The 23,488-nt window shown below is 41.4% G+C and overlaps 1 protein-coding gene and 1 non-coding gene across 2 annotated transcripts in view; one reads left to right on the top strand and one right to left on the bottom strand.

Moving 5' to 3' along the window:
- FREM3 (FRAS1 related extracellular matrix 3) overlaps positions 1-23,488 on the top strand; it is an 82,065-nt gene that overhangs the window by 40,336 nt on the left and 18,241 nt on the right. Inside the window, exons 3-5 of the mRNA XM_032412914.1 lie at positions 8,824-8,970; positions 12,200-12,430; positions 15,326-15,451. Coding sequence (XP_032268805.1) covers positions 8,824-8,970; positions 12,200-12,430; positions 15,326-15,451 — 504 coding nt within the window. The remainder of the gene's footprint in view (positions 1-8,823; positions 8,971-12,199; positions 12,431-15,325; positions 15,452-23,488) is intronic.
- LOC116637660 lies at positions 2,029-2,135 on the bottom strand. Its single transcript, XR_004300522.1, has one exon. It is a non-coding gene; the product is annotated as a U6 spliceosomal RNA (small nuclear RNA).

Below are 23,488 nucleotides of genomic sequence, written 5' to 3'. Positions count from 1 at the left end.
ACTCAGAAAGGTTCTAATTCCAACCCTCATGGGAGAGAAGAATAAGAAGGTTCTGACAAGGACCCAGTTGCTTTCTCTGGCTCTATCTAGATTGTATCCAAAAATGAGCAAGATTATTCTGATCTCCAAAGAGGAATTTGCTATATATATTGCATTGCATGACATGACATTACATTCTCTGGAAGGAAGAGTTTGCTTCAACATCCTCCTTGAATCCCATACAGTCTTGAGAATGAAGAAGGCACAATTTTCTCCCTTCCAGTTAAGCCATGTGGAGCCCCAAATCCCAAAGAGAAATGGCCATTGCATGTGATCATATACTCGGTATGTTTTTACTTTCCTGGTAGTTGGAACCTTCTGCTAATACAGTCTTATCCTTTTTTTAATTCTCTAAAATCTTGCTTTGAGAGTACTTTGGGTAGTTTCGTGTTGTGTCAAAAGCAGGATGTGGTACCCCTATTGAGCATGCAAAAGAATCTTTAAAAAGCTTCTGGTCTTGGGGCGCCTGGGTAGCTCAGTCGTTAAGCGTCTGCCTTCGGCTCAGGTCATGATCCCAGGGTCCTGGGATCGAGCCCCACGTTGGGCTCTCTGCTCAGTGGGAAGCCTGCTTCTCTCTCTCCCACTCCCCCTGCTTGTGTTCCCTCTCTCGCTGTCTCTCTCTCTGTCAAAAAATAAATAAAATCTTTAAAAAAATAAAAATAAAAAATAAAAAAAATAAAAAGCTTCTGGTCTTTAATTTTTTCCCACTGCTTCCACTGTGCTAATATTGAAGAACTCTATTTTAGGAAGGCAAAAAAGGGCACGGAAAACTTGTTATACATAGCAGTAACATGTTGGGTTTTTATTCTTCAAAATGGAGAGCCAGACACATCATCAAGACAGTTTGGGGACATCTCCAAAAAGATTATACCAAACACCTCTTTCAAATTGCATTGCACCTGCCACCACCATCTCCCCCCTCGCTGCCTCACCCACCCACCTGCCCCGACATTTCCAAAGATTGCAGAAGTAGATATAGAAACATGGTCTGGGAGGTAACATTGCTGTAGCTTAGAAGGACACAAGGAGAGAAATGACTGCAAAGGTCTCATCTGTGTGCTCTTCTTTCGTTCTCCCCCCCTTTTCTGAAAAACCTGCTGTGCGGTTGCACAAAACAATCTACGATAGCTATTGTTCCTTAAGAAGAGAATGGACGTGCACCTGTGTGTTGGAGACACCTAGAGGAGGCCACCTCTCCTTCCCCGCTTTGGGTCGTGCGTGGTTGCACCCTGAAGCACTGAAGGGAGAATCAGGCAGGCCTGTGGAATTACTGAAGAGAAGTGAATTACACAAAAGAAATGGGAGTGGAATAATATCCTTGTGCAGGAAGGGGGATGTAGCGTATCTCACCCAGCAAAGCACATTTTTCAAATTGCTACCCACAGCCCCAGGAGCACTGGAGACAGCTAGGGGAAGAAAATGGAGATCTGTCGGACATGCAATTTGACTTTTTCTCTTACCTAATTTTGCTAATTCTTCTATCTCAAGTTCCTTTCTTTTCCCTGAAATTATAACTCTCCTGGGGGAGAATACATTATATTTATTATATTGATGTCCTGTAGACGTGCAATTTAGCTGTACACAGCAAGCCACAATTTCATCACATTTCATCACAATGAGACACTGTGAAGCATTTTCCAAAGACGAATGATATTAACTGACACTATGTGACAATTGACAGTACAAGTATTATGATGAGGAGGTGCATAAGGAATTCAGATACAGTTTAAAGTTGGTAGCTGAAGAACCTAAATGCTTATGATGAAGAAGCTATTTGAAAATGTCATGGAGTATTAAAAAACATAAGTATAATATTAGATTTTCTTTGGATAATTATTAAACATTTGAGACCAAATATCCTAATCAATTAAATCTTTTTTTGAAGTTCAAGGCCATAAGCCATTAACATTTGACAATAGCAGCTACCTTATCATTTAGTACTTTATTTTACTCATTTGAGAGTCAGCATTTATTTTTTCATTATTTTTTTTTAATATGGAATGCTTCATGAATTTGTGTGTCATTCTTGAGCAAGGACCATGCCAATCTTCACTGTATTGTTCCAATGTTAGTATATGTGTTGCCAAAGCAAGCACGAGAGTCAGCATTTATTAGGTGTATTTTCAAAATTGTGCCTTAGCGATATGTAATCTCTTTTTCTTTTTAAGGGTTTTTTTTTATTTTTTAAATTATTGCATTTTTAAAAGAAGAGATTATATCAGAAACTATAATTGGTAAATAAGTTATATCAAAATTAACTCTTCCCAAATATAGTATTTGGATAAATTCTTAGTGTATTTTTCCCTTTTTTTTTTTTTTAACCCAACAGGATATAATTGTGAAAATGTAAATGCATTATAAGCTCTTCAATTCAAGAAGTTAGAAATTCTGCAGTTGGGTATTTTTCTCCATTATTATTTCCATAGTTGCTTTCTAAGCCATTCCTATTCCAAAATTCGCCTTTCTACTTCCCTTCCCCTCACCATGCACTCAGATCTTTCCATTGTCCAGACAGGTGCCATCAGTTCCTGTTCGCCGACTCCCGTCTGCTTCATCTCATTTGTCTCTTCTTTTTCTTTTTCTTTTTCCTTGGCCTATTGCACACTTCCTAGCCCCGCGCTCGGCACATACCGGGCACTTGGTGCGTGTTGGTCCCTCTTTACCCCCGTCCTCCATCCCCCCATTATGAGCTTATAGGTTCTATTTAGAACATTAATTTTGTTCTACATAGTTCTTTTCTTAACAATTCATTCTCCTGACGTATGAAGGAGAAAAGGGAACTTAATAATAATAGCGCAAACCATCAAAACGACACGCCCACACTTCCCTACCCATCCGGCGCCTCCTGTGCGCCTATCTTTACCTCCGTTTACAGGTGAGGGAACGGGGATGGAGGCACTTGCCTAGGGCATAGAGATCACGCGTGGGAGGGCAGCCTCCAGTCCTCCCTCCTAAACCTGACGACCTTTTGCTTCCTCTTCTACAGCTGCCCAGGAAAAGTGTGATGGGAAACCAGATCCCACGGATATAGCTCTTGTCCCCAACTTTAAAGTCTGATTTTCCAACAGGAAAAATAGTTTATTGACTTAGATCAGGCTACGTTCCAAAGCCAATAAGGAATGTTTGATTATCAATGCCAAATTCAAATCTAAAATGTTTCTTTTGGCATTCTCCTAAAACACGAGTATGAAACACAGGAAGACTTTTATCAGAGATGCAGTAAAATCCTTTACACCAGTGGTTCTGAATGAGAGGTTACTTTTCTCCTTCGGGGACATGTGGCAAAATGTTTTTTATTTTTGTTATTGTTACAGGTGGAGGACAGGGGTGGGTGAGGGACTGCTGTTGGCATCTAGTAGGTAGAGGTCAAGGATGCTGCTGAACATCCTACGATCCACAGGACGACCTCTCACAACAAAGACTTCTCCAGCCTAAATGCCAGTAGTACTGAGGTTGAAAAATGCCTCCCTAAGGTATAACTAGATATGTAGCTATGATAGCTTGATATAGCAAATAAAGAGGTATCATCCTTGGATAAGAAGATTATAGTTCTGCTTGAAACTGTTCTTTTTTCCTTCTAGGTGATAGTTTTCTATCAGAGTTCCACACTGTGATAAAACTCACAGGCTTCTTATTTTCCATTCTGTTGCTTATTTTCCTTCACTGGCTCCCAAATGCAACTGTCCCCAAAGTTTAGTTCTTGGTCCTCTTTGTTCACAGTTATTTCCTCATTGAAGTACAGAACTTTGTCTATGCAAAGTCTTACATAACTTGGAATCCAGACTCTGCACTCTTATTCACTATACATTAAGCCACCTCCCATTACCTGGAAAGTAATCGTTAATCAGCTGGCCCGCTGCCTGCTTCTGGGTCCAGGGGAAGGAGCTGCACCTGTGCCCCAAAGGAAGCCTGTGAGGGCAGAGCTAAAGCCTAGGCAACCACGTCTCTGGCCCCTACCGGGAGGGCCCCCAGTCACGCTCCCATCCCCCTCCCCCCTCAGAACTCCCTGACTTCAAAAGCCGAGGGTCCTGAAACAACCCTCACACATTGTGGGGCCTCCAGCTTAGCAGGGGTCCCCTGGCCATTCCAAGCGCCTCCTCTTTCTCATATTGCATTCCCTTCTCCCCTCTACCTCCACCCCCTTCCTCAGCAATGGATGGTGCAGAGCCAAACACCCCAGGAGGCTAAATCAGAGCCACGCACGCAGAGGCAAGGTGGCTGGTAGAGACCAAGTCCTTTCCTCACGTCACCCTGGCTTGGACTTTCAAAGTCCAGGGACCGACAGGTCTGAGGGCAGAGAAGGGCAAGGCCTGAATCAGCTTCTTCAGGGCCCCAGGATGTCTGCTGTCAGGTGCTCAGCTGGGATCCTACTACTATAAGTGTCCTTATCCGCCTCCACCATCGCATGGCTCCTTCGAGAGGCAATGCCTGACAAAATGCAGAGATTGTATAATATGGATTTAGCTCTCTATTGTTACACTTTGAAAAACTGGACTTTAAAACGCCCTTTCAGAAATTTTCTGTATCACAGTACACCCAAATATACATTTCTTGCCTTTGTCCCTCCCCCAGACCTTTTTCCCCATATATGCACGTTTCCAAGGAGCGGATGGACTTTTCCCTTGGACTTCTTACCATCCTCAAAGCCAAATCTGAAGTTAAACTTGCAAGCTGTCTTCCCCTCCTGACTTCTATCAGCTCACACTATGCAATTCCTCCAGCCACCCGATTTGAGCTCTGAATCATCTCTGATGGCCTGCCTCCCACGTGCTGGTTTCTTGTCCCCCAAACCTGTCAATTCTCCCTTATTTCTCCCTAAACCGTCCTTTTCCTCTCCACTATCACTGCCCAGTGCTTAAGCCCTCACTGCCTCATGAAATCTGTTCACATCCTCTCTGAAGAAATTATACCTTGTGTCAAGTGACAAAAATAATACAATTGAGCAACCAGTTTGATATTGTTTATTCAAGGGAAAGCAATTCATGGACTGGGGAGACAGGGCTTCACCAGCAGCCGAGCACTATTCCCGAGGGATTTGGGGCAAGAGCAAGTCTCACAGAGCATTAGAAGATACAACTCAGAAACAGAGTATGATTGGCTAGGAGGTTGGAGACTTCCTTATAAGCCTTGAGCAGGTTCTGTTTTCTAGAGTAAGGTAAACTAGCTAAAGGTGAGTCGAAGGCTTGTGATTGGTGTATGTTGGGTTTCCTTGACAGGTGTTTTGGGTAAGTGCAGGCTGACTTAGGTTTAGATTTGTGACATGGACTGGGCCACTGGGGGCCTCCATGGTGTGGGTCCTGATATACAAATTAACTTTATCACTTGCGTTTCTTTTGATTCACAACACTTAGCACAGTGCTTCACACTATGTCTGCTGACTGGCTGGAATTTGAAGTCATTATTTATAGGAGGTGTAAATGAGCAAGTGAATGGTCCTCTGTATGTACCTAATTGATTCACGCATTAAAAAAAACTGATTTGTGCTTATTTTCTCCTGTCTCTCCATTACAATGTGTGCATCGATGTCAACATAAGCTTCACGTGACCCGTTTCTTGAGAGCCTACTGTGTGCCGGGCATCGGGCCACTCACTGCCCCCTTCACTCTCCAGGGTAATCCTTACAATTCAGTGATGAAGATAGTATTCCTGTCCTTGTTATTGTTATTGTTATTGTGCTCATTTAACAGTCCAGGAATCTAAACCTCAAAGGTCCTCGGTAACTTTTTCAAGTCCATGTCGCTAATTAGTAGCAGACTAAAGTCCCTGCTATCTCTATGCCACCTCACTGCTTCCTTGGACTATCTGCACATTTTATTTTAGGAATCTGAGTACAGAAAATTTACTGGAGATGAGAATGTAAAAGGGGCCCTCTACTATTTTCACCTCGTTTTTGCGTTCTAATATTAAAGGTAAATACCATTTAAATCTCTAGATCTGTGAGCCCTCTTCTCTGAGAGCTGCCTTCCTCCTCAATCAGCAAAGCCACAGCTAACAACACCATAGCTGACCAGACCCACACTCGGCCGCTGAGAGGCCAAGATGCGGATCTCTCTCTGCTGGTCATGTGATAGAAAGATAAGCGAACTCAAGATGAGCAGGGCCACATGCATGGACAAGTGGAGAAAGCCAGCTGGTCTTCAGAGGACATAGAATGAAGCAAACACCGCGAGAGAAGGCTTAACAAGAAACCGTAGGGCTCTAGGGGCAGAGACTTAGGGGAGCTGCTCGGGACTAAAGATTTTCAATACTATGGCCCACTTTTTTGAGAAATCCGTATCATATATATTTGGGCTGTGAAAATGGTTTTGTCTCTAATTGTTGATCCTTTTTTAACATAACATGTGTTGACTCAAAGGGTCTTGTTTGCAATAGATTTTGCCCAGTTCCCTTTTGAGGTATTTGGGTTGCATTGATCCAGGAGCATTGATATAGGAGTGGCAGTTCAGAGTCAAAAACAGAACACAGAACTAGAAGTCTGCAGTCCAGACAAGATAGGACCTTGCCACTATGCTGCAATGACCTGGCCAAGTCACTTCACTGGCCTGAAACTGTTTGCTTTAGATATACAATGAGACTAATATTTGTCCTACTCTGTAGTGTGGTTGTCAGAATAAAATAAAGATTACATGAGAGAACTTTGGAAAAGAATAAGTAAACATAAACTATTATTTTGACTCATGATTTCAAAATCCAAAAAACTGCATACTGGAAGAATTAAAATGGTTTCAAACTAGAAAGACCAAGATCATATTTTTTAATAACACGAAAGGATTTCTGGTATATTTGTCTTACATTTTTCTGTATTTATTGGAATACCCACAATAATATCCAATAATGTTATCTCTAAAGAGAGAGAGACGACAGATGGAGAATAAACATGAAATCCAGCAGGTGCATTTACCCAGCAGTTAAAGCTCAGTGAGTTCCTGGGATGCCAAATGAGCATGATTTGTGATATAATCAAATTATAATTTTAGCTGTCTGTCCTTTTACTATTCAGTGGTGGTGTTGGGAGGCCCGACGTTCTTCCCCTCCTCCTACAATGGAAACTTGGGCAGGTCACACAACTTTTCTAATCACTCTCAGATAAAAACATCTTACCGTCATATTAAATGAAAAGCTGTGTCAGTCTGGTCATTAGAATTCACAGCCCCCAGCAGGAATTACGTCTCAGAACTTGTTCTGTGTTAAGTCTTCTCTGCAGCTCTTAGCCGGAACCTGTGCCAGTGGGGGGAGGGTAGAGGTCAGTGTTTGCGCTCTCCATGCTCGCGGTTCCCCTAGCTGCCTAGCAAGGTTTGGATCCTTGGGTTGGCCCCAGGGAGAGAGGGGATGGGGGACAGAGCACAGTCTGGTAAGGGAAGTATGGTCATCTCATGCTGGGGACACTGGATGACAACTATTTAACAGTGACTCTCTCTTTTGTTGGTGTTTTCATGAGTTCCTTAAAGATTCCTGACTCTGGAATCTGTAGTTCCCTGTCTTTTACTGTTTCTACGGTTGATGATAGAAATCTGGTGGTCAGCTTCCAGCCTCCTTCCGCTGAGATCCCACTGCCTCCTCAACAGGGCCTGTTGGACAGATGACCCACCTCGGGGCCACATGCATGCTTTCTTTGTCCCACTTTTTGTGGATACTTAATTACTTCCCAAATGCAGGCCCATCCAATCTCCCTACCCTGCCAAGCCTATGTAAACTTTGGAGAGTGCATTCGTCACATGGACCTACAATTACAGAAGGACATGTCAACTTTCCACAAGTTTCATGAAGCCCACACCCTCTAGGCTGGAGGTGAAAACTGCAGCCCTACTCCATGCCCACACTCATCTTGGGTGGTGGTAGAGATTCCCACCAGCTTTTTCTAAAGTACTCTCTTCACAAATCCTCCTTTCTTATCTATGTGTTGCCCTTTTTTTATATGCTTCATCTGATTTAGGGTTTCAGTAGTTATGGAACTGGTTAGTAAAGCTTTCTGTTGTAAACTTTGCATATGGTAGTCTGCCTGCACTCACTTTGTTATCTGATATCTATTATACTGGTGCATCAGTTGAAACTGAGTCATAGAGAGTCCTATTTCAACATCCTTTTACAAGTGATTATTTGTCACGACTGCTCCCCAGTTGAGGGAGACCTGTTCTTTCTTCCAATCCACACACATTGCACAGCACCAGTATGGGGCTAGATTGACCATCATCAAAGAGGCCTGTGACCTAGTGTGGACAAGGGCAAATCAGAGAGAGCCTTATATCCTTGTCTCTTGCACTCCCCTCAGACAGTTTTTAAATATTAAGAATCTGAGTTCAAGACACCATACCAGATCCTCACAGTGATAAAATAAAGAAATATAATGTGGGCACTGTCTTTAAGGAACTTCTAGTCTGTTGTGAGAGCAAATGGATACATGAACAATACAAAGGAGTAGATCAGAGGGCAGAGGAAGAAAAGGAGGGAAGGAGGCAGGGAGAGAGGAGGCAAACAAAGGAAGCAGTGAGCAAAGGATGAAAGTATTGAATATGAGTGGAATTTAAAACTACCAAGCTTTGACTCTTTGCAACTCTGGTGCATAAGGCCTTTTAGGAATAGACCCATATGAATAATCCCACATTAAGCAGGGGGAATAGTGCTCATGACACTCTCTAGAAAAGCAAAGCACTTCTCTCTATATTAAAAAGGAGCATATATTTTGAAACCCTTGGCTTTAGAAGCAAAATGCAAACCCTGCATTAGATGATTTTTCCATATGATTCAACTTTCGTCCATTATCTCCTGTACCCCTATCAATTGCAGAAGGAAATAAGCTAACACAGCAGCCTTTCCATCTGAACTGGGCTTGGATTTCTTTGGAGAAAGAGTACTACATTGTGGATGAAGACTCCACGTTCTTAGAAGTGACCCTCACACGCAGAGGTTATCTTGAAGAAACATCTTTTATCAGTAAGTAAATTTAGATTGGTTGTCGGCAATAGGTAATGGAAACATGAAATCTAAACTTAAAAATAATTATGAGAGAATACATTGGAAAAGAATCAAAAGCAGGTTTGGGGAAAGCTCTAAAAAAATGTGTGAAATTATGCCATAGTTTTTATTCCATGTGGGTTACAGGGTTAAATATACACTCCAACTTTTCATCCTCCTCCTCTGGGTTGCCCCCTTCTGGAAGGTTAAGTCTTTCTGTTTCAACCCAAAAGACGCCAGGAAAAATAAAACATTTCAAAGCCATATACCACAATCCCCAAGTCACTCAGTTTCTTTTAAAATTGCTTTTAAGCATGCTCTATATGATGATGCTTAGTTCTAGCTATTTCTTTTGAAAAATTATTTGTGAGTACATGATATATTATTATGTTTTATTGTAGCTATTTCTTTTGATTATACATAACTGTTTTTACCCTGCTTTAGGTTCTAAATTCTTCCAAAACATGTACAGCATCAAATTTTTCTATGTGCTACAAAGACCTATGTCTCCTGGGAGTAAACAGATATAAAATGCCTACATAATACATGTCATTTTCATCATTAATAGTAATAATTGTTCTAATAATGCATTATATTTTTATGACATCTTTAGCTGCCAAAACTTTCAGAGATCATTTTGTCTTTATTTTCATAACCTATTGAGAAAACAGATAGGAGTGTGTTATCTTCATTTCACAAATGAGCATTCTGAGTTGCCCAGACGTTCGGAATCTAATCAAAGACCTGCCAACATATCAAAACTGTTGGAGACAAGCCAGAAGGAGATGGCTGAGAACAGGCGATCAAGAAAAGGCAAGCTTTTCCCCAGTCTCCTCTCCAGGCCCGAGGCTCTGATATAGGACTGTTCCCCTAAAAGTGGTTGGCGAAAGAGCACTCTGATTTCTGGGTGGCCCCTAGCCTCAGTCTACACTGCAGGTCACTTTGTCAACCCAGAGTGGAATTTACCACAGGAACTTGAGCTGAAATATGCCTCCTTTCTATCTTTATAATTCTTTACCTCAGGGATTTCTCATGGGCACAAGATTTGGGTTATTATGTCAAGGAGTATCTTCATATCCTACTCAAGAAAAAAACTCATCTATCTGCCCAGAACTATTTGAATAAACTCCTCAGAGAGAAGCCCCCAGTCTCCCTACCTGAACCAGCCTCTCCACGGGTGCTATCCCTGGGCCCTGCTTTATTCTTCATAGCACTGAGCATCCCTGGCAGGCATCATATGTCCATCTGTCCACCGTGTGTCCTCCTCAGTACATTTCCAGCTCCATTAGGGCAGGCACCACAACCTGGGTTATGCCCAACACTGAAAACAGCACAGGGTATATGGTAGTCGCCCAGTATGTGTTGTTAAGTAAGCTACATATAATCAACTCTTCTGTCCTACAAAACACTCCTTGAAAACCACATCAACACCACACTAGAGGACCTTACTCAGTGCTCCAAGAAGCCCTCCTAATCCGCTCACCCCACCCCATGCTGAGTTGTTTGTGGATTAAATATGATGAGTGTAAATCAATCTAGCATAGTCCCTGGCATACATTAAATAATCAGTAAATGTTAACTGTCATCACTCATCAAACAGAATTGAAATCATGTGTTTCTTTCCCCTTGTAAACCTCTTAGGGATAGTAGTGGCCCTACCGAATTCAGCATGGCCTTCTCAGACCCTCACACAGAGCCGATGCTCACCAAGTATTAAATGGTCACGTGCCTACTCAGTTTATGCAGCAGTCCCAGCTACCTGTACTTAAGCTGTGGCTAAGGACACCACTCCCTCTTCCTTATCTTCTCCAAGGCCAACATGGCCAGAGGAGGCTCTTCCTAAACGTCGGACATTCATTCTCAGTTACCAAACTAGTATCGATACAAGCTTTCTTCAACAGTTTTAAAAACTCAACGCGAGCTCTTATCCTGGAAATTATGTTCGCACTTTATAGGCTTGGGTGTCTTTTACAAGATATCAGATTCTCTGAGAATGAGACAGAGGGAAGGGCAAAAGGAGCTATTCATCTCATTTTATGTAAAGCTTTTCACAATAGCTGGTGTCGGGTGGTAATATTTGATTTCACACATTCGGACAACTGGAGAGTCTTCACCTTATAATGAGACCCAAAGTGATGAGGTAGAGGTATTCTTGCTTCATTAGGCCTTCATTAGGATGTTAAAATCAAAACCAAACAATCTAGAACACTATTGAACATTTTGTGGTGAGGGGAGGCTCTGTTCAGCCTGGAGGGGTTAGCACCTTTCACCTTGTATCTCACATTGGGTACTTTTAACATTATGTTGCTGTTGTTCAGTTTCTTCAGTGAGTCACCAATTTCTGTTTCCTAACATACCTCAAACCTAACCCCACCTCTCCATTTTTACCAACAGAGCCCTATGTGTCTGGAAAATCACTACCAATCTTCTTACAATTACAAATTACTAAACACAGAAGGATTCAAGCCACCATGAGTAAAGATCTGCATGAGGAAAAATTAATTTCATTAATTAAAACTATTGAAATTATTAGATACAAAATATTCATTCAAAAAATATTTATGGGGGACCCCTGGGTGACTCAGTCGGTTAAGCATCTGCCTTCGGCTCAGGTCATGGTCCCAGGGTCCTGGGATCGAGCCCCGCTTCAGGCTCCCTGTTCCGCGGGAAGCCTGCTTCTCCCTCTCCCACTCCCCCTGCTTGTGTTCCTTCTCTCGCTGTGTCTCTCTCTGACAAATGAATAAATAACATCTTTAAAAAAAATATTTATGGACTACTTCTTCCACGCCAGGCACTGCCGTAATCACCAGTGAACAAAACAGCCAAAGATCTCCACCTCCATATGGTGCCCCTTCTAATGGCTTCTCTGGAAGCTGGAACGGTTTCATACTCATCTCCGAATCCTGAGGACCTGGTAGAGTTTGGCATATCAGATGCCCTCGGCAAATATTTGTAAAATAAATAAGTTAATGACTGTTCTCTGTTCTCTCTTTTTTGTCTCTCCTCCTTCCCTGCTTCCCGTTCACTTCCCTCCACTTCTGCTTATGTACACTCTTAGCCAATAAGTATAGTTTATAAATGTCTTTTGGGAGCATTAAAAGAAGCAACTTCCATGTTATCTGTTTTTCATCAACAAAAGAATCCTCTCTGAAAGAATCTTTCTTCAGTGACTTGGCTTTACATTCATAGTTTCCCACTTTTTATTTAGGCATTGTAACCAAAGATGAAACTGCAAAGAAAGATAAAGATTTTAAAGGAAAGTCCCAGAAACAGGTCCACTTCAATCCTGGACAGACTACGGCCACATGGAGAGTGAGAATTATATCTGACAATAAATACGAGGCTTCGGAGACCTTCCAGATCATTCTGTTGAACCCTGTCATGGCTGCACTGGAGTTTCCGGAAATGGCAACTGTTGAAATTGTCGACCCTGGAGATGGTATGTGATTTATGTTGGTATGATTTATTAACTAGTACATGTTCCTGCATCCATTTCAGGCATTCATACCTCCCTCAGGCTCCATAAGCCACTGAATATGTTCATACCATTTAGGATTTAAAGTTAAGTAATCACTTTAAGGCAGTAATTTTTCCTTTGCTCTTAGGATTTTTTTTAAAGATTTTAATTATTTATTTGAGACATAGTGAGAGAGCACGAGTGGGGGGTGGGGAGAGGAGGCAGAGGGAGAAGGGGAAGCAGACTCTCCCCTGACTGGGGAGCCCGATGCAGGACTTGATCCCAGGACCCTGAGATCAGGCAGACGCTTAACCGACTGAGCCATCCAGGTGCCCCTGCTCTTAGGATTTTTGAAAAGGAATATAAGAGATTGAAATAGTCATGACTTTACCAGCATTCCTTTAGAATATGCACAAGCCCTCATAGTTAGCTCTCTACACACTCGGTATGGCCCAGCATTGCCTCCAGATGGCTGATCCTCAGGGCTCATTCCAGACCCGCTAACTTCTCACCATTTTCTGGGAGCACCTCATCAGATCAGGGAAGGACTTCAGATATACCTGGTCCTAGATGTGGCTGCCAGGCCCCGTCAACTTGTTGGTTTTAGCATGTGTTCCACAAAGTTCTGTTATAGCTGTGCCTCATATTCTTGAATTCACGGGTTCATTTTATTCATTTACTCATTCATTCATACAGCAAATACCTCCCAAGATAAATTTAAAAGGGAAAAAGAAGTTTTAACTAGTAATTGTGCTACTGGTTGCCCCTTTTCTTGAAAGGGGAAGAATACTCCCTTAAGGAAGGTTTTAGTATTCATCTTTGAATTTCAATTAGACACATTGATTGTCATAATAGTTGAAAGAATTCAGGCATCCCCTAGAATTGCATGACTTACTACCAAAGCGTAAGTCTTAGTTAATTCACAAGAATGCATGGAGAGTCCTCTGTATTCGTATGTCCCAAACTGCATAGCAGAGAACCGTAGTATAATAGAATTTCTACAACAGGATTAGAAAGCTTTCCATGGACCAAATAAATCTAGAAACTGTTTCAAATATCTTCCTTCCTTTGAAGCATCATAATTCACGCTAGCATAATAAACTTTCTAAGAAATTCTCCTACAAAGAAACCTGTTTAACTTTGTTTAATTGGTTTTCCCAAACTAGAACATATACTCTTTTTTTTTTAATTTATTGTCCCCAAGGAATATCCTATAAAATCTCTTAGTTATAGTTTTCTTTAAATACAATTTGGGAAATATTGTTCTATACACTTTGGTTTTTGGCAGGCAAAAGTAGAAAACGTTGCCCCATTACCCAATGAACAAAGTATCTTATCAGTTTTGTTGACGAAAACACTTAGACACATGAATCAATTAGGAAAGCCCAATGTTAGGATACTTGGCTAAAGCAGTCAAGAGTTCTGAGGTAAGAAATTGGAGAGATCATCATAGTCGTAAGCAGTTAAGCCTCCTGGAGGAGGGAGGGTTTGAGCTGAGTCTTAAAGAATTAATGGGGTTTGGATTCCCTGATGGAAGGGAGCAGGCTTTTCAAAATGAGAAAATAGAAAACATGTCTGAACAACTCAGTATTAATGTATTTTTCCAGTTTTTTCACATGATGATAATAATTTTAACTTACTTTTAGCTTCTTCCATGATGCCAACCTTTTGAATCAAGAGATGTCAAGACAGTAGACTACCATAGGAGGGTAAAATGGCAGAAAGAAAATTATCGCTGGTCTTTTCCTCTGTAAATCGGGACCACTATTTTCCTAGAGGTAGATATCGGTATCTGTTGAAACTCATTTAGGCAGCAAAATAAAGAAGTAAAAATTAACTCATGATAACTAGACAATTCAACATTGAATTCTGGGTTATCACTTAGTAATAGTTCCAAAAGAAGAAATGATGGTCTATACAATATTTTTCCTTCTTGCTTGCAAGAGGAAGACTCTATGTGTATATATGTTATGAAAGAAAGAACTAAAGAAGTTGAATGTGGTTTGATTAGTTGTCCATTTGACTCTGTGAGTAGGAACAACACACTTAAATTTCTATTTTTTTAAACAAACACATATATTTAATTGCACAATGCATGCTTAATGAAAAGCCTTGAAAAATGTTGAAAAAAAAAGAAAAATACTACATATAATTCCATCAACAAGAGATAACCAATATTCATATTCATATTTCAGTGGATGTTCTGTGATGTGTATATATGCATAAATATACACACATGTGCGTGCATACAGATGCACACACACAGCTCGGTAAATTCCAATGGGAATGTTATTTTAAACATTAAGGATAGGAGTATGTTAACGATACCAGAATTAAAAAGCTTAATAAAAAATTTAGGGGAAAACCAGTAACTTATTTTTCCCAAAATATTAATTGGCCAGTGTCTTCACACAATATCTGCACAATAAGTGTTGAATAAAATGTTCGTGGAATAAATCAGGAAAAACTTATTTCCGTGTTAATGTATTAGCTTACTTGATCGTTAAAAGCATTTTAAAAAAAGTAAGCAGTAAAAGGAAAGCAAGGGTAGAAATGTGTGATCTCTATTTAGAAGACCTAAAATTTGATCTCAAAAAAAAAAAAAAAGAAAGACACATCTGCTGCAAGATTTTCCTTTCCATTTTAGTGCCAGCTTTTCTTTTTAACCTTTCAAAAGCCTCCTAAACCCAATTCCACTGCCTCTCCAGCTCCACTTAATAAGAAACATTTCCTATTCCCACTGTATCTCATACAGTTAATCATGTTAGAAAAATTTAGGGGTCAAAGACTATGTACATTTCTACTCAGGTTAGAATATCACCAATATCACCAGTCCACTTGACGTCTTGCTGAAGTGTCTTCTACCATCTTTTCTAGATCCAACGGTTTATATTCCAGAGGCAGAATACAGAATAGAGGAGCATGTTGGAGAGCTTTTGATTCCAGTAAGACGGTCTGGAGATGCTAGCCAAGAACTAACGGTCATTTGCTCTACACATGAAGGTAGGAGGCTTTGCGGGGTACTGACATCCAGGAATAAGATTCTTAGGACCGTGGGGCTACGGGGAGTAGCTGGGTGGTGGGCCAAGCGCTTGCAGAGGACTGAAGCCTGGGTCAGCCCTGGTCCGGGCCCTGCTACCTGACAACCTTGCGACCACGTGCAGGTGCTCTAACTCTGGGGGATCGGGTCTCTTCAACCAAGGGGAAAATTTCACTGGAAACTGGGATGAAAACGCATGTTGTGACTACCTCATAAAGTTGTTTGAGGGTCAAATGAGACATTTTATGTGAAATTGGTTTTTATATGCTGGTGGAAAATATAAATAAGGGATTCTTACTTTTAATGGTCTGCATTGCACCGAAGAAACAAGGTAAAATAGTCTGTATGTACGACTCGGTCTCTTCTCCTCCCTCCCCAACTCCAACAATGAAAAATGTCCCCTAATCATGGGCCCAGGTGTCCTTACCCCTCAAAACAATGTCCCATTCTTTCTGACCTCTCTATTTCTATACAGTCAAAATTTAGCTGTCCTCTGTCCAATCCCTCGAGGTCCTATGTTTTCACTCATTAGAACTATGTAATAGACAAAAACAATGGACCTATAAGAAGACCACACAAATGAGAAGAATAAGCTATAAAAGTAAACTACATTTTTCTACACTCACACCAATATTTCACCTCCAATACCAGATGTGTGCAGGTTTTTACCATACCAAGCAATTCTCCAATTTCTGTGCACACCAGCTGGGTGTCCTCAAATTCAATTCTGACACCATCTACCTGGAGATAACACAGACCCTACAGGGTAAGGGCTCCATCCCACAAGACCGCCTCCACTTCAGATACCTATCCCAAGTTTAGGTTGTCACTGTGTTTCTGACCTACTGGAGGTTCCCACTACCCCTGTTTGGGTTTGATAATTTTCTAGAATAGCCTACAGAACTCAGGAAGCCATTTACTTACTAGATTACAGGTTTGTTATAAAGGATACAACTCAGGAACAACCAGATGGAAGAAATGCATAGGCAAGGTATGTGGAAAGGGGCACAGAGCTCCCTCGTTCTCTCTGGGAGCATGCCCTTCCCAGCACCTAGAGGTGTTCAGCAACCCAGAAGCTTTCTGAACCCCTTTGGTTAGGCTTTTTTTCTGGAGGCTTCATTACATAGGCATGGTTGATTAAATCATCGACCATTGGTGATTAAATCATCCCCCAGATCCCCTCCCCTCCCTGGGGGGTTAGGGGAGTGGGGCAGAAAATCCTAACACTCTAATCACTGGTTGGTTTCCCTGGCAACTAGTGTCCCACCACCAATGCCATCTAGGAGCCCCCAGCACCAGTCATCTCATTAGCATGCAGAAAGACATATCACTTCAAAGATTCTAAGGGTTTAAGGAGCTTGTGTGCCAGGAAACAGGGACAGGAACCAAATATATATATTACTTATGTCCCAGGCTAATTTATTCAGAGCTCACTATAGCTAGAGGGTCAGCCACCATCACTTGCACTTGGCAGAGACTCAAAGGCAGGCAGAGGAGTGGACTGCTTTATAATAGAAAAAAGGGAAGGTGTACCCTGATTGGAGGCTGTTGGCATAAGGAAGCTGGAGGCCTACGTGGTTGATTAGGGAAGTATGTTTGGCTTTCTCTGGTCGGTCCTAAATTGGAAGCCAGTGCAAAAATTACAGAAATTGGCAGTTATTAAGTCCTGACCATTTGAGGCCAAATGTCACAGAGGTAGTGGTTTCACTTCCTAAACGAGTTGCTGCAGATGGTGGGTCAGATTTCTATTTTTATATATGGTCTGACCACTCTCCGTTCATTTATACAATCTCTCCAAATCTATGCTCACACTTGCTAAACATCCAACAACGCACAGCACAGCCCCCACAATTAAGAATCATCTACCAAATCTATTAATAGTGCCAAGGTTGAGGAAAGGAACGAGAATAAATTCTCCTCTGCCCCGAGGACAAGGAATTTGGCAGTAAGCAGGTAATTTATTTTGAGATTTTCAAAGTCAACTACAAGGACAAGGCTCTGTAGTACATCTTCGAGATCTTCACGTTTGTTTTTGGCTTTATGTCCAGAGATGAACTGCCCTGTTCATTAAAGCCTATTCTTTAACTAAGACTCACCTCTTGAAGGCATCAGACACTGCCAGCTACATGTAACTTACGTTTTAACCTGGTGTTACCCCGTGCAGGAAGTGAAAAGCAAGGAGAAGAAATTACAAGGTGAGGCAGTCCTTGAGGTCTTCTTTGCCAAGTGATCCCTGGGAGGATGTGTTTCGCTCTCTCTTCCAAGTCCACACTGGGCTCTAGTTTAAGTCTTAGAATGAATGAGGACCTGGGCATGCAGGGGAGGGGCTGCAGCTCAGCAGAGAAGCTCATTCTCTGCTGTAGGCTTCCAGCTGGGCTTCTTCTGGTACCAGTGGCATATTCTCTGCCCACATGCATACTGTGTGGAAGACAAGGATTCTAGAGTTTACCAGATGTGAATGGGAGAAAAGAGGTGGTAAATAGCCCAACCTGGAAGATCAGTGGCAATTGCTAAAGGACCACCAAAGTCTGCCCATCCCTCTGCTTCTGGAAAGAGCTACATTGTAGAAAGATCAGCAGAACAAACTAGGAAGTTCAGAAGACTTGGCCATGAGTCAGTTAGGATAAAGGGATGCCTCTGCCCCACATGAAAGAAGCTACACCCAGATCTAGCTTCCCATAGAACTCCTCAATGGGACCCAACTTCCGATAAGGTCTCCAGGTTCAAGACTGATAGTCCCAGAAAACTCCCTACTTAGCTGGAGACACACAATTCATAGTACTCAGTGCCTGAGTCTTGACCCACACAAAAGACAGTTCTCATGCTTTCAGTAAAAAATTAAAAAAAAAAAAAGTTTAAAAAGTATGACAGGGCCAAGGTCCTTCCCTGGAGCACAAAGCCACGGCATTCATGGTCACACCCTGATTCTTGCACACCTCTATGGAATCACAAGAGACCAAGAACTTGTAAATTTTGTATGCACATTTGAGTGGCATTGTGGTATTTATCCTCACCTAATCCACACAGATACTTAAAAATCTCAGAGGGTGAGAGTTTAATTTGGTTATTTAAAGATTTATTTATTTGTTTTTTAGAGAGAGAGAGAATGGGGGAAGGGGCAGAGGGAGAGGGAGAGAGAGTCTTAAGCAGACTTCCCACTGAGTGCAGAGCCCAATGGGGGCTCGATCTTATGACCCCAAGATCACAACCTGAGCCAAAACCAAGAGTCTGACGCTTAACTGACTGTACCACACAGACACTCCTTAATTTGGTTATTTAAACCTTTATGGAATTCTTATTAAAGTGAATCTTTACCAATTCTTATTTTCATGAGTAAAATAAGCATAAGCTGTATGAACAGTTGAACAGAAAGCAAACTCATGCTTTGTACATTAGTAGTAATTCACAAACACTGAACGCATATTACACCTGCTGTAGATGAAAGGAGTGACTAGTTTTATGTTGTGCTTTGATGGGGATGTCAAGGTCCCACCATTAACGTCCCAGTCTGCCATGGCATTGCCTGTCCTTGCTACATGCCTATAATATCTATCATCAGTATTCTCAGACAATGACATGGAGGCATTGTATTAAAAAAAAATTGTTTGGGAGAAGAAGAGTTGGAGGGATTAACTCCCTCCATGATGGAGAACTATGACTCTCTAGAGAAACATTTTAAGCTCAAGGATACCTTGGGAACGGATGTGTGCAAGTCAGTTTTTGGCCCTGTTTTATTCTTAAGATAGATGTCGTTCATCTTTTTCTTCTCAATAGTCACTTCCTTGTTAGGAAGCTGCTCTTATAGGAAAAAAACAGCTGATGAAGAGCAAACCACAGAACCTAAAACCAACAGTCCAGGAATGGTAGTGAATCATCCCGTGGTTTTGGTCAGCCCCAAGTCAAATAGGTTGAGGTTTTTAAATGATCGACTTTATCCATTTGCAAAGGATTGTGTGGTGAACCACAAGCCATGGTCCAGCCCCACTTCTTTGATTGGGCTGTTTCTCCGGGTCATGTTAAGGAGGAGGTAGAAAGCAGATTATTCCGAGCAGGTTCCAAGCACATCCAAACAGAAGACTTTCTCTCTTTTTTTTTTTTTTTCTTAAAAAAAATTCTGTGTCTATTTATTTGGTTATAAGAGTGTATATAGGTTATAGAAGCTACACCTTGCATCTCGGAGGGCTCCTTTAGATCATCTAGAAGGTCCTTGACTGGAGACTTGTGGAGGATAAACTTCAGTTTTTTGTTTATTGGAATATGTTTTTATTTCAACCTCAGTCTTGCAATTCTAGGTTGATAGTTACTTTCTCCCAGCATTTTGAAGTTTCAGCATCTTCCACCTTCCACTGTTGTTAAAAAGCCTGCCTATGGTCTAAAGTCATCTTTGCAGTGATCTGTCTTTTCTATGGGTTCTAGATCTTCTCGCTTTTATTTGACTGAATCTGTGAAAGATCTGAGGGCTTTACTTGAGGAGGCTTTCTTCCAAGGAGGATTTGTGTTGCTTCTTCCAGGATTTAAGAGCAGTGCTGACCCAGAAACACTCCTGCTCCCCTGCATCCCCAGGCTTAATTGCAGAGTTTCAGATTCTGCTCCCTGGTGGAGCACAGCGTCCCCTGCAGGGCTGATGCTGTACTTACTCTCGGGACCACGCCGCTTCTAAATGGAATTCCCTTCTCTAGTTTTATGGGATTTGGAGTTTAGGGGTTTTAGGATATTGTTTTTGTTTTATTCTGACCCTTGATGATTTTCATTATTCCTATGAGCAGAGAAAAGCCAGAATAATATTTCTTCTGCATATTTTGTAGTGGGAGAGCACCCCAGAGTACCTCTTCAGCCAAACTACTGGGGAGAGTGTCCCAAAGACTCTTCTAGACAGAGCTCCCGTGCCACTCCAGCCCAGCATTCCCCACCCTTCCTTTCTCTCCACTTGCTCCCCAACCTGTCCCAGTCACAGACCCTCCTGGGCATGACATGAACTGTGCCTGGGGCTTCTGACTAAGACCGGCTCCAACCAGGAGTCAAATGCTGTGCTTTTAAAGATGGGTGATTTCCTGTCTTGCTGCCCTATTTAAAATCTATACTAAAGGAAATTTGTATGTTTAAAAGAATATATAATTAAGTAATATAATAACTAAAGATAATGTGGCGAAGTAAAATCTGCCCCATCAGGAGACGTGTCTTTGACTCACGGATAAGTCACCGGGGCGCTCCCTGCCTCAATTTTCTCATTGATAAAATGCCTCGCTACCTCATAAAGTTATCAAATACCATAATATAGTGATTCAATTGCCCTTTAGTATAGTTTCTTGATAGGGCTTTCTCTGACTTTAAGTATGATCTATGACCTTTATAAAGCAAATGTACTATGTAGCCACAGAAAAGGAGCCATATATACTCTCTGTAAAGAAACAATTTTTTTTTTTTTACTATAACTTCATAGATTCTCAGACTCCCAGTGATGTCTGAGATGGGCTTGGACCCGGGAAAATCTATGCCATCATCATTATGGATGCAGTGGCATGCTGGATCCGGCTAGAAACTGTGGGTAAGAGTCAGTTGTGTACGTTGTCATCCCAAATCTAGGTTCTGACTTCACATTCATAGTGAAACTGGCTGGTGGGAATATTTACATGACAATAATCAGCAAAGACTACAGATCAGGGCTTTTGGGTGTTTTGTTTATTTGGAGAGCCAGTTGTTTTTTGGTTTTTGGTTTTTGGTTTTTTTATATTAGTTAGCCACTGTATAGTACATCATCAGTTTTTGATGTAGGAGAGCCAGTTGTTAGACGTTACCAGCGAACCTTCATGCTGGTGGTGGAGGGGAGAGGGTGGTTCTTAGGTTAGTATTAAATGAATCCTTGGGTCTAACCTTAATTTTGGAAAACTAAGCGATACTCACTAAGACAGTCCATCCTGCCTCATAATCTACCTCCACAAACAACAAGGGACATATTATATGAGAGCCTTCTCTAATGTTCCTTGTAAAAATGCTATAACACAACCACTGGCTAGTGGCCCTATAAGACTTGAGGCTCAGTTGCTAAAGCATCTTTTTGAAAACAACCTGGAACACCATTCATACTCCTTGGACATGCTTCACTATTACATAGGAGATATGCACAAACCATTGCCAAGGACCTGTTCTTATACCTCAGGTTATATTTAATGTTCTCAGAACAGAATTTTCTCTCTTAAATCCTGGGAATTCTTAACTTGCTACCAATAAAACAGTGCTTTTTATTTAAACTAAAATAAATACCAGTATTCTCTGTTCTTGACTATTACATCATTGGTTTTCCAAACTGAAAGTTCCAGAATCCTAGGAAGAATGGGCCATTTAGATAAACTGAATTTTTTTTATTAAATGATATGCAAATTAGACTCTCTTCTATCAACACTAGGTGTTTTAAAAATTTTTGCTAGGGGCGCCTGGGCAGCTGAGTCAGTTAAGCGGCAGACTCTTGATTTTGGCTCAGGTCATGATCTCAGGGTCCTCGGACCGAGCCCCAGGGTCGGGCTCCACGCTCAGCAGGGAGTCTGCTTGAGGTTCTCTGTCTCCCTCTGCTCCTGCCCCCGCATGCACACACGCTCTCTCTCTCCCTCTCTGTCTAAGAATAAATAAATAAATCTTTTTTTTAAAACTTGCTAAAAAAAATGCTAAAATGTATTGTTTCACTTTTTGTTTTAGTAGAGTTCCACAGCCAAATGATTTTCAATAAGAATTATATTTCAATCTTTCACTGAATCCAGAAAACTACCTAATTAAATGAATGTCTACTTCACCAAGTGGATCAGCCAGCTGAAAAAATTGAACAGAAAAGGGGAAAATCCCAATCACTTCTGTTTTATGAACTATGATAAATCATTATTTGACCATTCACTAGACAAAATATATTACGAAAGAGATTTAATAAAGATAGTTGCCATTTAATAAAGACAGCATTAGATACTCACTATACAAGTCCAGTGTGTATCTGCTTTTGGTATTTATCCTGAGATGCTAAATGTGCAGATTCTGATAAGGTTGTTTTCTCACATCTGCTGTCATATCAACATTCGGCAAGCCAGATCACTAGGGGGAAAAAAAGTGTATTCTCATGTATAACCCCTTTTAAACTTTGCACTCTTAAAAAAGCATCCCAAAGGTTGTTTGTTATCTCATCAGATTATTGTAAGAGTTATTGACCTTTTTCCCATTTTTTGTGTATATCCTGAAGCATAAGAAGTCTCCCCAACAGTGTGTCATCGTGTCCTGTGAGCTTTCTTTATTGGAGCCACTCACCTCTCTGTTTTGCTGGGGATGCCTCTCTCTAGCCCTTGCTGATGTCTCTGTCTCTGACATGTTAAGGGCCAACCTCTCCTTCCTGATTTGGCTCAGAGAGCTTTTCGGTGCATAGATTTCACAGGACTGAAGCGGGAGGGAATGTCATGAAGGAATAAAGTTCAAGGCACAGTCTGGCCCTGAAACTTGGCTAGCTGTCCCAGCAAATGCTCACCCCCCTGTAGCTATCCAGGTCTAGCAGTTCTTGCCCTCTGCTTTTGTGCACAAGCTTTATTCTCATCAATCCCTCCGACTCTGACCTTTTCTTTCGGTTTCCAGAATAACAAAACAGTCCACTTGTCGCGACCTGGTAATTCTAAAATTTGTTCTATTGAAAAATCATCCTGAAATATTTTGTGAGTTAGTGCCCCTTTGAGCAAAACCTAGGAAGTCAATTTGGAAAGCATTTTCATTTTTTAACAAGCTGTACATATACATGCAACACACACCCGTAGATATCAACTTGTATTTATGCTGATTCCCATTAGCAAGAACACAGCGGACATTGGTGTTAGCCCGCATGTTATATGCATACACCACGGCTACAAGCAAGAGAGACCCTTGCAAGACTAGAGTGTCAGTTCAGAAGTTCACTGTCATATCCCCACTGCTTCTCATTAAGGAGAAGTGTGTTGGGAAATATTTAGGCTTTTCAAAAATTGCTTATTTAACATATT

Source organism: Phoca vitulina, unplaced genomic scaffold (genome assembly GCF_004348235.1).
Source record: "Phoca vitulina isolate PV1807 unplaced genomic scaffold, GSC_HSeal_1.0 scaffold14, whole genome shotgun sequence".
NCBI lineage: Eukaryota > Metazoa > Chordata > Mammalia > Carnivora > Phocidae > Phoca > Phoca vitulina.
Note: the sequence above shows the minus strand (reverse complement) of the source record. Positions and strands in the feature narration are given on the sequence as shown.